This window comes from Tamandua tetradactyla, chromosome 4 (genome assembly GCF_023851605.1).
Source record: "Tamandua tetradactyla isolate mTamTet1 chromosome 4, mTamTet1.pri, whole genome shotgun sequence".
Classification (NCBI taxonomy): Eukaryota; Metazoa; Chordata; class Mammalia; order Pilosa; family Myrmecophagidae; genus Tamandua; species Tamandua tetradactyla.
Window position 1 is genome coordinate 164,420,041 of NC_135330.1, and position 13,178 is coordinate 164,433,218.

At 40.4% G+C, this 13,178-nt stretch overlaps 1 protein-coding gene and 1 pseudogene across 1 annotated transcript in view; one reads left to right on the forward strand and one right to left on the reverse strand.

Annotated features, from left to right (window-relative positions):
• Positions 1-3,372: 3,372 nt before the first annotated feature.
• The window catches only part of DNAJC3 (DnaJ heat shock protein family (Hsp40) member C3), a 116,064-nt gene continuing 106,258 nt past the window's right edge, over positions 3,373-13,178 (forward strand). The window contains exon 1 of the mRNA XM_077158541.1: positions 3,373-3,605. Within this exon, the coding sequence (XP_077014656.1) occupies positions 3,524-3,605 (82 nt within the window). The 5' untranslated portion in view covers positions 3,373-3,523. The remainder of the gene's footprint in view (positions 3,606-13,178) is intronic.
• On the reverse strand, positions 8,813-11,023 carry LOC143681478 (NF-kappa-B-activating protein pseudogene; annotated as a pseudogene).

Here is a 13,178-nt window from a genome sequence, read left to right on the forward strand (position 1 = left end):
TGAAATATAGTTTTTTGTTTGTTTGTTTGTATCTTTTGTTTTTGTTTTTTTTCTTTTTCCTTTTTTTATATATATATATTTTTATTAGTATTATTATTTTAATTCTCTTCTCTATATTAACATTCTATATCTTTTTCTGCTGTTTTGCTAGTTCTTTTCCTAAATCGATGCAAATGTGCTAAGAAATGATGATCATACATCTATGTGATGATACTAAGAATTACTGAGTGCATGTGTAGAATGGAATGATTTCTAAATGTTGTGTTAATTTCTTTTCTTTTTTTTTGATTAATAAAAAAATTTAAAAAAAAGCAAAAGCAAAAAAATATATATATCAAAAAAACAAAAAAACAAAACAGAAGTTTGTCTCGTGATTCTGGAGGCCAGAAAAAAAAAAAAAAAGAAAAAAGGTGAAACATGAAAGGTATTGGCAAAGTCTCTTGAGAGATGGGAGAAAAATTATGGAACTATTAAACTTTATCACAGGGGAAACCCTGGATACTGTGCCAAACATGAGGGTCATCAAAATCAATAGGCCAAGCCATTAATCTTGAAGCTTGCTCTTGTGAAGCTTATGTATATAGCGGAGAAGCCTAGCCTACCTATAGGTATACCTGAGTCACCTCTGGAGGAGGCCATACTCTCTCTAAACCCAACTCTGCAAGTAAAATCATTACATCCAGGAGTGAAAGTCTACAGGTAACATAGGACATGACTCCCAGGGATGAGCCTGGTCCTGGCACCATGGGACTGACATTGCCTACCTGACCAAAAATGGGAAAAGAAATGTTACAAAATGAGGTATGAGTGGCTAAGAGATTTCCAATAGAGTTGAGAGGCTATTTTGGAGGTTACTCTTATGCAAGCTGCAGCAAGATACTCCTAATTTCCATGGCATTCCAGGCCCCAACCAACATCATTCTTGTAAACCCTAAAGAATACCCAGGGCTCTATCTGAGACTCTATAAAGTTTTACTCACTAAGTCTGTTTTTTAGAAGACTAAATCCTACAGATGGTTTCTAGGCCAAATAAGTCCTGAAACCCAGAGGTGCCAGTTTCTCCAAGAATATCAACTAGTTCCAGCCCCCTAACCCATAATTTTGACAGTTGTAGTTCCTTTACAAAATTCTTTTTTCATGGTGTTCAGTATTTTGTTGGGTGCTTTGGCCACACCTCATTTGGATGATGTCTTAACACCCTTGTGCACATTCAAATATTCTGCCACTTTTCTCCACAAACAGCACTTTGTAATACCTAGTAAGAAAAAGTCTGTGTTAGTTTGCGAGCTGCCAGAATGTGATATACCAGAACCAGAATGGCTTTTAAAAATGGGAATTTATTAAGTAACAGATTTACAGTCTAAGCCTATAAAATTGTCCAAACTAAGGCATCCAGAGAAAGGCTGATGGGTCAGGAACACCTGTCAGCTGGGTAGTCATGTGGCTGGCAACTGCTGGTCCCTGCTCCTGGACTATGTTGCTTTCAGACTCTGTTCCTGTGGGGATTTCTCACTTTGCTTCTCTGGGGCTGGTTTTCATCTCTTGGCTTCCCTTGGCTCTCTCCTGGTTCTGGCTTGCTTAGTATCTCATGGTGATGTCTGCTGGGCTCCAAGCATCTCCAAACATCTTTGTCTTTGTCTCTGAAGCAACTATTCTCCAAGTGTCTACATCTGCTCTCTCTGTCAGCTCTGAGGCTATTTCTGGCTCTCTCTAAAATGTTTCCTCTTTTAAAGGATTCCAGTAAACTCATCAAGACTCACCTGGAATAGGTGGAGTCACATCTCCATCTAATCAAAAGGTCACACCCACAAGTGGGCATGCCATATCTTCGGCAGATACTCTAAATCCAAAATTTCTGCGGTACAGCATTGTAACAGGATTTAAAGAAATGGCTGCCTCCACAAGATTGAATCAGGATTAAAACATGGCTTTTCTGGGGTACAGAATACTTTCAAACCAGCACATTGGCAGATATATATTTTTATAGATTTTATATAAATATATTATCTGTATATTACAAGGAATAATCCCATAAGTAGTCTCTTTATTATTGTGCTCTTGTTAGAACTAACATTTTTCTATAACAGTTTACAATTTATAAGAACCTTTACCCACTGCATGAAATGTTCAAACAAACCTTGTTGTAACATCACATTTCCTGGATCTGAATTCTCTGCTCTTTTCATGATATTATCAAGCGTTTCACCACAAATAATCAATTTCCTTTATGTTCCCTTTGGAACAGAAGACTTTCCCCTTTCTCCTCCTGCTTTTCCTTAGGAAATTACAAATTCACACAGCTGTTTAGAATTCACAAGTTCTACAGTGTGAAGTAGCAAACGCATTCTCCCTGGTAATTAAATATGCACTTGAAAATGCTCATCACAAAAAGCATGACTGGTTTTACTCCGTATGTAGCTGGTATATAGTGTGCGTGTTGGGTTGTGTTGGGATACCAGGAGGAAAACTGCAGGGAACAACCTTAAATGCCAAATTGAGGAATTTGAACTTTTATCTTGCTTGTTCAACGTCTCATCTCTCTCGTTGAGATTTTCTGGTCAGCAGAAGATGCAAGGTCCATTTTAACAGGTCTCTTCATTTTTTTCTTACAGTTGATGTTGGCTACACTCAAGAGCCGCTTGCCCTCTTGCGCCGCCTGTTATTCTGGTCTCTTCACCGACTCTTCCAGAATCGCCCTTTCTGGACACGCTGATCTGCATGGACGATCGTGGGAGAGGTGTGCCCCCGATTCCAGAAAATTTATCTGCCTTAGGTCAATAACTGACAACCGACTGTTCTTGAAATTCATACTCCATCAGACCCTACTTTCCTGAACCCCTGCTTCTCCCATTTCTCGCTTACTCTTCAGTTTCTTTTGAGACGCTCATCTAGAGGAAGCAAGCAAGGCACTGTGATTCGTGATGTTCCCTGCCCCATTCCAAGACTGCGATTCTAGGCGCTTTAACTCTCCTCTCAGACTTCCTGGGGCTATGTTTGAATTCTCATTTCAGACGCGGTGGTTTCACCTTCCTTTTCAAATACCACACAGGAATACCTCGGACCACTGAAATCAGTCCACTCTGGCCCAAAAGACCGTTCGCGACCTGCGCATGCGAACTCCGCAGCCGCCACGCAAACTCCCGGGCTTCCTCCCTCTGTCGGCCCGGGCGGTTTGGAGCTCTCTGACAGCTCCACCATCCCCGGACGCAGCCGCTTCTCGGGCTTCCACGTTATCCTATCAGAGACCGGACGGGGCGGCGGCCTCCGCAGCCTATCAGCGCGAACCACGACCCAGGCGAACCCTGTAGGAGAGCTCCTAGGAAGAAGGCGATTGGACAGTGCCGGCGCTCAGGGGCGTTGCGTCGTCCGAACCCCGCCCACCGCTGCCTCCCAGCGATCCGCGCCACCAGCCTCAGAGGCCTGAGAGCTACAGCAAACAGCCCGCGGGCGCAGTTACGGCCTTAGCGCGGCTGGAGCTACTTAGCCCGGCACCATTCTCCTCCGCACCCCTGCGCCCTCGGACATGGTGGCCCCCGGCTCTGTGACCAGCCGGCTGGGCTCGGTGTTCCCCTTCCTGCTTGTCCTGGTGGACCTGCAGTACGAAGGTGAGTCCTCCCCTCCCTTGCCAGATGAGAGTGTTCCCGGGCCAGGCTCTCTGGCGCTTCCCTGCCTGTGCCCAGGCGAGAGAGCCTTGGGGAGGCTCAGGCGGTCGTGCGTTAGCCGGAGGACGCGGCCCAGTCTCGGCCTGAGTCCGCCTCTGGGCGGGGGCCGGCACCTGGTTCCGGGTTTGTCTGGGGAAGAGGCGAGGGAATTGGCAGGCCGTGGGGCCGGGACAGTGTGTTTGGATTGAGGAGCGTGGCCGAAGGGGTCCGAGGAGGCTGGGGTAGCGCGACCGCGGGGTTGTCCTGGGACGCGGAGACTGGGGCCGCGGGACAGCGATCGGGTATTGGCTCTTGGGCTTCCGGGATCACTTAGCGCCTGGGAACGCTGTTGGTCAGTGGTGCTGGGAGGACGCGGTATAAGTAGCCAAAGGAGGAGGGTTCTTTAGCTTTGGAATTCCCGGGTAGGGGTGAGGGTGAAGTGGAATATATATCGGCTGGATGAAGTGGAAGAGACAGTGTTGACAGTAAAAAATGTGAGTAACTATCAGATTACTATCCACTGTGTCCTGTGTAGAAGTTGTTAGGTTGGTGCGTTAAGGAGACGGTGTGGTTCCATGCTCCCGGAGAGCATGGAACTGTTTGTAGTTTTACATCTACCAGTATGGTATCGTTCACCTTATAGCTGGTTTTACTCTACAGAGTTCTTTGGAATAAGTTGGCTTTAAAAAGGTATGAACGTTTAAATTTCACTGAAGTCTACAGATTGGTATGTTGGCTACTGTAACAGAATAACAAAAAGAGTGGGTTGACCAATCATAGGTATCAGCGGGAGGAATAAGAATTAAAACTGAAAGTGCCAATTTAATGTGCCTAACTTGATAACTGTATAGAATATTAGTGCAAAACCATATATCACATGCACTGATCCATTTACATCCCCTTAAAAAGGGTGAGTGGTTAAGGAGGTCAATTTAAACTTCTTAATCTTAAACTCAGTGAGGAATTGAAGTTGGGAATTGTTTATGGTGAAAACCTCTTAAAATTCTCAATCTTTGAGAAACTAATACTCTTCAGCTTTTAGGTCTTATTCAATGCAGTGGCTATCTGTTTTCTTGGTGACCATATTTTTTTTAATCCAAAATCAGAAAACGTTGTTTGACAACACCAGGACAGAGAATTTTATAGAGAGGAACACCCAGAACATTTAGGGAATTGAGTTTTAAAGATATAGACTTTAAAAATATGGGTCACATGTTCTAGATTTCTTGCACTTTCAAATGCCTCTCCCAGTTATGAATTACCAGTAATATTAATTTTTGGCTCCTTAGAAGAAAGTTGCATGCATATGTTCTGCTTAATGTCAGTTGTTTTTTAAGTTACAAAGATGCACACTTTTGTATGATTTCCCTTTTCTACTCATTTGTGGACCACCTTTTAAAATTGCTGATCTATAGATGTTTTGTAGGATTCTCTTTTCCATTTCCCTCCTGTAGTATTTTCAAAAAGATTAAAAATTCACTGAGAACTTTACCTAATAGGAGATATTGGTGACATTACTTAGAGGAGTGCCATAGTACCATCCTCTTTAGGAGCATTTGTCTGTGTAAAATACTTGACCTTGGTACAGGTGATAGAATAGATAAGAAAGGAAATAAATCTTAAATTTATTGGAGGTCTGTCGTGCTGGCCCCATTTTGTAAGCTTACTTTTATTCAGGGAGTATGAGATATTATTCCGCTTTACAGATGAAGGAACTATGGCTCCAAAAGTTTAATTAATTCTAAGTGCCAGAATTTGAATTCAGGTTGTCTCCAAAATTCATATTGTACTCAGGTTGGAAACAGAAGTAAGCTGAAGGTGTTGGCAGCAACACGTGGACCCAAGGGGTTGTAAGTGATGGCAGCTGAGAAAAATCAGTATTTTTTTTTTTTCCTCTAGCAGTGAAGAACAGGGAGGTGATTTCCTGGCATATTTATTTAATACAGTGTTTCTCAAACTCGAGGGTGCATCAGAACCTCACCTGAGGGGCTTTTTACAAGGGGGAAAACCCGCTAGGACCCACTCCCAGAATTTCTGATTTTGTAGGTCTGGAGCTGAGATTTTACATTTCCGGAGAACTTTTCCCCAGTGGCCACCCTTTGAGAAGCACTGTTGTGATAAACTGTATAGAGGAGTTAAATTAGGGGTCTGTTATGTACTAGGTACTAGGTGCTGGGAATATAGAGATAAGACTCTGACTTGAATTAGCAAACCATTAGCTCCTGTTTACCCGAATAAATTGTGTGTCTGGGTTGACTAACCTCGTTGTCCTCCTGGAGGCATTCCGATTAGCATGGTGCCGTCAATAGGCGTCCTGAGAGAAGTGGAGAAGGTGTGTGGGAAGAGTGAGTGTGAAATAAAGGATATAAAGCAAAGTGTCACTAATAATTAGTTTAGTTGTCTTAATTGTTCCTTATTTTAAAATATTCATCTTTGTTTTCTATAAATTGTAATCTAGAGAGGGAAACCAAGTAATGGACTCAGGAATGGAAAGTTTCCTTTAACTTGTGTAGCACCCTCTTTCAAAGACCTTTGAAAGAGGGAAGCCTAACATAGGCTAGAAATAGAATTTTTGTAGAAAGAAAACTTTAGCAGTATCTACTTTAGTTTTCTCATGTTACAAATAAGGAAGCTATTTTAATTCTTTGCTCGTGGTTTATTCTATTTGGTGTCTTGAGTAGGAACACAGTCTGGCAACCAAACTTCTTTTTTTTCCTGTTATCATAGTTTTATCTCTGCTTTTCTTCTTAACATATTATCTAGACCCAATTTTTCTCTATTGTGCTGAGCTGATTAAACCATATATTTTGGCCATAGGGAAAAATAGTTGAAGATCTATAAGTATAGAGAGATCATGAGAGTTCTTATTTGAACCTAACCTACTAAAAGTATATTTTGTACTCTCTAGGATTTTGCCATTTTTTAAATATGGAAAGAATAAATAGATCAAGTAAGGGAAATGAATGATTTTAAACTACTAGGAGAGAATCAAATGGTTATTTTAAGTTTCAGTATAGGAGACAGTAGTGTCAAAGTTCCAGTCTAATTGACTAGCATTTTCTGAGACAATGCTTGGAAATGAAGTATTTTTTAAAAATATATTTTTATTGTAAACAGCAAACAAACATACAAACATTCTTGACATGGACAGTCAGTGGTTCACAGTATCATCGTGTAGTTATGTGTTTATCACTATGACCATTATTTTCAGAACATTTGCATCTCTCCAGCAAAAGAGAAGAGAAAAAGCTCATACATGCCATACCCCTTACTCCTCCCTCTGTTGACCACTAGTATTCCAATCTACTCAATTTATCTTAATTTTTGTTCCTCCAATTATTTGTTTATTTCTTATCCATATTTTTAACTCATCTGTCCATACTGTAGATAAAAGGAGAATCAGACACAAGGTTTTCACAATCATGCAGTCACACTGCAAAAGCTTTATCATTCTACAATCATCTTCAAGAAACATGGCTACTGGAACAAAACTGTACAGTTTCAGGTACTTCCCTCTAGCCACTCAAATACTCCATAAACTTAAAAGGGGGATATCTACATGAGGCATAAGAATAACCTCTAGGATAGCCTCTCGACTCTATCTCTCAGCCACTGACGCTTTATCTCATTTCTCTCTTCCCCCTTTTGGTCAAGAAAATTTTCTCAGTCACTTGATGCCGATTTGTGTTCCATGTTGCCAGGGAGGTTTACACCCCTGGAAGTCATGACCCATGCAGAGGTGGGGAAGGGCAGTGAGTTTCCTTGCCATGTTGTTTGAGAGAGAGAGAGAGGCCACATCTGAGCAACAGAAGAGGTTCTCTGGGGATGACTCTTAAGCCTAATTTTAGGTAGGCTTAGCCTATCCTTTGCAGGATAAGTTTCATAGGGGCAAACCCCAAGATTGAGGGCTAGTTCTGTTGAGTTGGTTGCCCCACTACTTGTGAGAATATCAGGAATTCTCTAAATGGGAATGTTGAATTTTTCCCCCTTTCTCCCCATTCCCCCAAGAACTTTGCAAAAACTTCTTTATTCAGTGTTCAAATCACTGTGGGATTTATCGGAGCATCACACTGATCTGGACAAGCCAACAAAATCTCATGCCCTATTCAAGTGTCCATGTACTTATGGTATTCAGTTAAACTGTCCATATAAGTTAAATTAGGAAATGTACTAGTCAAAATATAAATTTTGCACCAAATAAACATTTCTTGTTTTAATCTCACACAGAAGTTGAAGTTTAAAAATATGAATGACTGTCTATTTTCAACACCCTGCAATATTGACATTCTTTTATTCTTCCTCATGCCAAAAATTTTTTAATTTGTACATTTAGTCACTATCATTATACATTCTAGGCATTCCTAAATTATACCATCTCAATCTTTATCATCTGTCTTTCCTTCTGGTTTCATATGTGCTCCCAGCCCTTCTCCCTCTGTTATTCTCACATTCGCCTTCATTCAGTGTACTTACATTATTGTGCCACAACCAGGTAGTGTCGTGCTATCCATTTCTGAATTTTTTTTTTTTTTTTTTTTTTTTTCCTTTTATTTGTTGGAAACTACAGTTTTATTAGGCTAGGCAGCAACTATGGTTAGGTATAGATAATACAAATCACTTCAAATTCTGGGGTCATAAATGTTACTAAATGTGGATTAAAGGTAGACATTTTATTAGAATATAGGTTAAACAGTAAAAGTCTTTATCTATACTTTGAAACATGAATGCCTTTTTAAGAACTTTGGGGAAAAAACACTTTAAGCTATTACAAGGCAAAGGGTATAGTCAGAACTTCACCATCATCCATATAATTTAAATTTATCCTAGGCATATATAAATAATAATGTAGCACAAAATAACCTTAACAAAAACAGCCCAAACTTCCAGTGCTCTTCCCCTTTCACTCCTATGACCTAACCAAAATTTAACAAAATAAAGGAAGGAAAAAGACTGTGATCTCATAGTCCCACAATTTTCCACTTCTCCCAAACTTAAACGTCAACAACAGCCATATAAAAGTGATAATGTGAGGGGATTCTATACAATGTCAAAGATGAAACTGAATGACAGATGTAAAATAATAAACTTAAAGGCTTAATAATTTTTAAAATGAAATCTGCTTATTACATAAAGAGTGGACTTAAAAATGTTTTATAAATATCACATTAGTTTCATCCTTATGAAACTAAGTAAAAACACTGCTTCATTACATTTCCCCTATCAAATTCCCGACCACAGTCGACTCCCATTCTTTTTAGATGTCATACTATCTTCAGAGCACCTACTTATATTGGCACAACAGTATCCTTCCCAAGATTTTATTTTTTAAAGAACCATTTTTAAGTGACTTAAGAGTTTTAAAAAACTAACATTCACATTTTCAATTCAACAAGTCAATGGGTTAGTTCACTTTTTGGTTTATTTGTTGTTTTTGGGGTAGAGGTAGGGGCTAAAACCAGAATACATCACATTTAGGGCAGACTATATACTGTATTATACAAGTTAATTTTCAAATTCCAGATATGCCTTTTCTAGTAATGCCTTCGTTTCATTTTATGCCTCCTGTATGTTTCTATCAGGTCCATTTATAACACACCCAAAATAGAGTAACAACAATTTCCTTCACAAGCTCCATTGGGTGGGGAGAGGGTAGGCATCATGTAGAGCTAATAGAAGCACACCTCATGGTGTGAGAGTTTTCTCATCTCACTGAAACTTTCTCTCCATGCCACCTCTCTCAATTCAGGAGGATTTAATTTATAATTTGGATGTTTAAACCAAAAAGTTATGGCCAATCCCAAATCACCCACAGAACCTGTTAAAGTTGTTACCACTAAGCAGCTTTCTTTTTTTTTTTTTTTTTTTTTTGCATGGGGAGGCACAGGGAACCAAACCCGGGTCTCTGGCATGGCAGGTGAGAACTCCGCCTGCTGAGCCACTGTGACCCGCCCAATAAGCAATGTTTAATTGAAGGACTGAAATAATTAAATAGAAGGCACAGTAGCACTGTAAAGATTTTTCAGATCATAATAATCGTTTTGTCTGTGTGCATGGAACCCAAACTTTCTTTTTAGTTGTTTTAAGCGTTTGCTGAACAACCAGGAAATCTTTATTTGTCATCCTTCCCTTTGGTCTTTCTGTATACCATCTCTCGAAAACTGGCCAGAATCTTGTTCTCTCTCTTTCGTCTCTCTTCTTGGTTAAAGGATGCAAGGGCTCTCTTCTCATCAGCACTATAGATCTGGTTCTCTTTGCGCAGTCGCACAGCCTCCATTCGGCGATGCCTGCTACCACTCATTACGTAACCTGAGCATTCAAATGATGCAATTTCTTCACTTGTCAAGCCAATTTCACCTCTTCGTGGGATACGTTTTCCAGCTTTTACATATTCAGCCATAGCTGCACCTTCACCAGGTAACAGAGCATGGCCATAGTTCAGAGGTTTATCATCTTGAGAGGCAAGTGTTTTTGGAGCCTCTGGTCCAATTAAATCTGAGGGTTCTTCAGGTTTTGATCGATCCTTCCAGGGATTCTCAAGAAATTCTTCTTGGGAATCTTTAGAGCTGGAATCACTGTTCTCTTTTCTATTCTTTTTAGACTTCTTTTTCTTGTACTTCTTCGATCTGTGTTTCTTCTTCTTTTCCTTTTTCTTGGCTTTCTTCGTTCTCCTTTTTGTATCTTCACCACTAGAGTCTGTTTCAGAATCAGAGTCACTGTCACTATCGTCAGAATACTTCTTATGTTTTCGTTTGGATGATTTTTTCTTTCTTCTTTTCTTGGACCTTTCTTTTGAATGACTAGATTTCTTCTTCTTCTTTCTTTCTTCTTCTGAAGTAGAAGCTGATGTAGTACTTTTCTTTGGCTCTTCATCCTCTACTGGTGTATGTTCATCAGAGTCTGGTTCAGGATTCTTTGGAGAAAGTCCCCATACTTCAGGTGCTCCCAATTCTCCAATCCTCTCTCTCTCACTTAATCTCTTCTGCCGCAGGCTTTCCTCCCTCTCCTTGTCCAGGAGGCTAGGCCACGGTTTATCGCCCCCGTACGGACGCGAGTAACCGCCATAGTAGGCAGACGAAGAAGCCGAAGCGAAGGGGGTGCTGCGAAGCCCAGAAGAGCGCTCTCTAGACCGAGACCGCGAGCGGGAGCGGTAGGAATAGTTTCGGGAGCCTTGGCTGAGACTCCCCAGCTGATGTCCGAGGCCATTCCGGTCCCCAGACCGAGGACAAGAGCGCGAGCGCGAGCGGCGGCCCCGCGGGGAGCGGGCGGCTTTGCTGGGCTTGGGGCTCTTCGACAAACTGCGACGCTTCCCGGCGGAGCCCGAGGCTTCCCCCTCCGGGCTCCGCGAGCGGGACACCAGAGCCATCATTGCCGCTGGGTTCCTGTAGCTGCGGAAGAACCATTTCTGAATTTTTACGGTCAGTCCTGTTGCACAATCTGTATCACTTCACCAGTCACCCAATCTCTACCCTATTTCTGTCTCCTAAAAATCTGTGTTCTTAACTGAAGTTCTCCAAGTTCACTCATTAATGTTAGTTCATATCAGTGAGACCATATGGTATTTGTCCTTTTGTTTCTGGCTAATTTCATTCAACATAATGTCCTAAGGGTCCATCCACGTTGTTACATGCTTCATGACTTTATTCTCTCTTACAGCTGCATAATATTCCATTGTATGTATATACCACAGCTTGTTAAGCCTGTCATCTGTTGATGGACATTTGGGCTGTTTACATCTCTTGGCAACTGTATATAATGCTGCTATAAACACTGGTGTGCAAATATCTGTTTGTGTCCTTGCCTTCATGTCCTCTGAATCATATGGCAGTTCTATAGTTAGCTTCCTAAGGAGCTACCAAACTGCCTCCCATATTGGTTGTGCCATTTTACATTCCCACCAACAGTGGATAAATGTGCTTTTTTCTCCACATCTCTCCAACACTTGTCGTTTTCTGTTTTATTGTTAATGGCCATTTTGGTGGGTGTGAGATAATATCTCGTTGTGGTTTTGATTTGCATTTTCCTAATAGCCAGGGAAGTTAAGCATCTTTTCATGTGCCTTTTAGCCATTTATGTTTCCTCTTCTGAGAAGGGTCTGTTCATGTCTTTTGCCCATTTTTTAATGGGTTGCTTATTTTTTTGTTGAGTTGAACAATCTCATTATATATTCTGGATACTGGACCCTTATCGGATATGTGGTTTCCAAATATTGTCTCCCTTTGTGTAGGCTGCCTTTTTACTTTCTTAATGAAGTTCTTTGATGCACAAAAGTGTTTAATTTTGACAAGTTCCCATTTCTTTCTTTCTTTAATGCTCTTGCTTTGGGTGTAAGATCTATGAAGCCGTCTCCTATTACAAGTTTATAAGATATTTCCCTACATTTTCTTCTAAAAGTTTTATTATCTTAGATGTAGTGTTTAGGTCTTTGATCCATTTTGAATATACCTTTTGTATAAGGTGTGAGATATGGATCCTCTTTCATTCTTCTGCATATGGATATCCAATTCTCCAAGCACCATTTATTGAAGAGACTGCTCTGTCCCAGGTGAGTTGGCTTGACTGCCTTATCAAAGATCAATTGTCCATAGGTGGGAGGGTTTACATCTGAACACTCTATTGAATTCCGTTGGTCAGTATATCTACCTTTATGTCAGCCAGTACCATGCTGTTTTGACCACTGTAGCTTTGTAATATGCCCTAAAGTCAGGTGAGACCTCTGACTTCAAGATATTTTTAGCTATTTGTGGCCCTCTGCCCTTACAAATAAATTTGGTTATTGGTTTTTCTATGTCTGAAAAGTAAGTTTTGGGGATTTTAATCGGTATTGCATTGAATCTGTAAGTCAATTTAGTTAGATTGACATCTTAACTATGTTTAGTTTTCCAGTCCATGAACACGGTATGCCCTTCCGTTTATTTAGGTCTTCTGTGATTTCTTTTAACAATTTCTTGTAGTTTTCTTTGTATAGGTCTTTTATCTGTTTAGTTAAATTTGTTTCTAAACATTTTATTCTTTTGGTTGCAATTGTAAATGGAATTTTTTTCTTGATTTCCCCTCAGATTGTTCATTACTAGTGTATAGAAACACTACAGATTTTTGAGTGTTGCTCTTGCAACCTGCCACTTTGCTGTACTAATTTATTAACTCTAGTAGTTTTACTGTGGATTTTTCGGGGTTCAACATATAGTATCATCTGATCTACAAACAGTGAGAGTTTTACTTCCTTTCCAATTTTGATGCCTTGTATTTCTTTTTCTTGTCTAATTGCTCTGACTAGAACTTCCAACACAATATTAAATAACAGTGGTGATAGTGGACATCCTTGTCTTATTCTTGATCTTAGGGGGAAAGTTTTCAGTTTTTCCCCATTGAGAATGATGTTAGCTGTGGGTTTTTCATATATTCCAATTATCATTTTGAGGAAATTCCCGTCTAGTCTATCCTTTGAAGTGTTTTCAGCAAGAAAGATGTTGAATTTTGTCAAATGCCTTTTCCGCATCAATCGAAATGATCAAGGGGGTTTTCCTGCTTTGATATGTT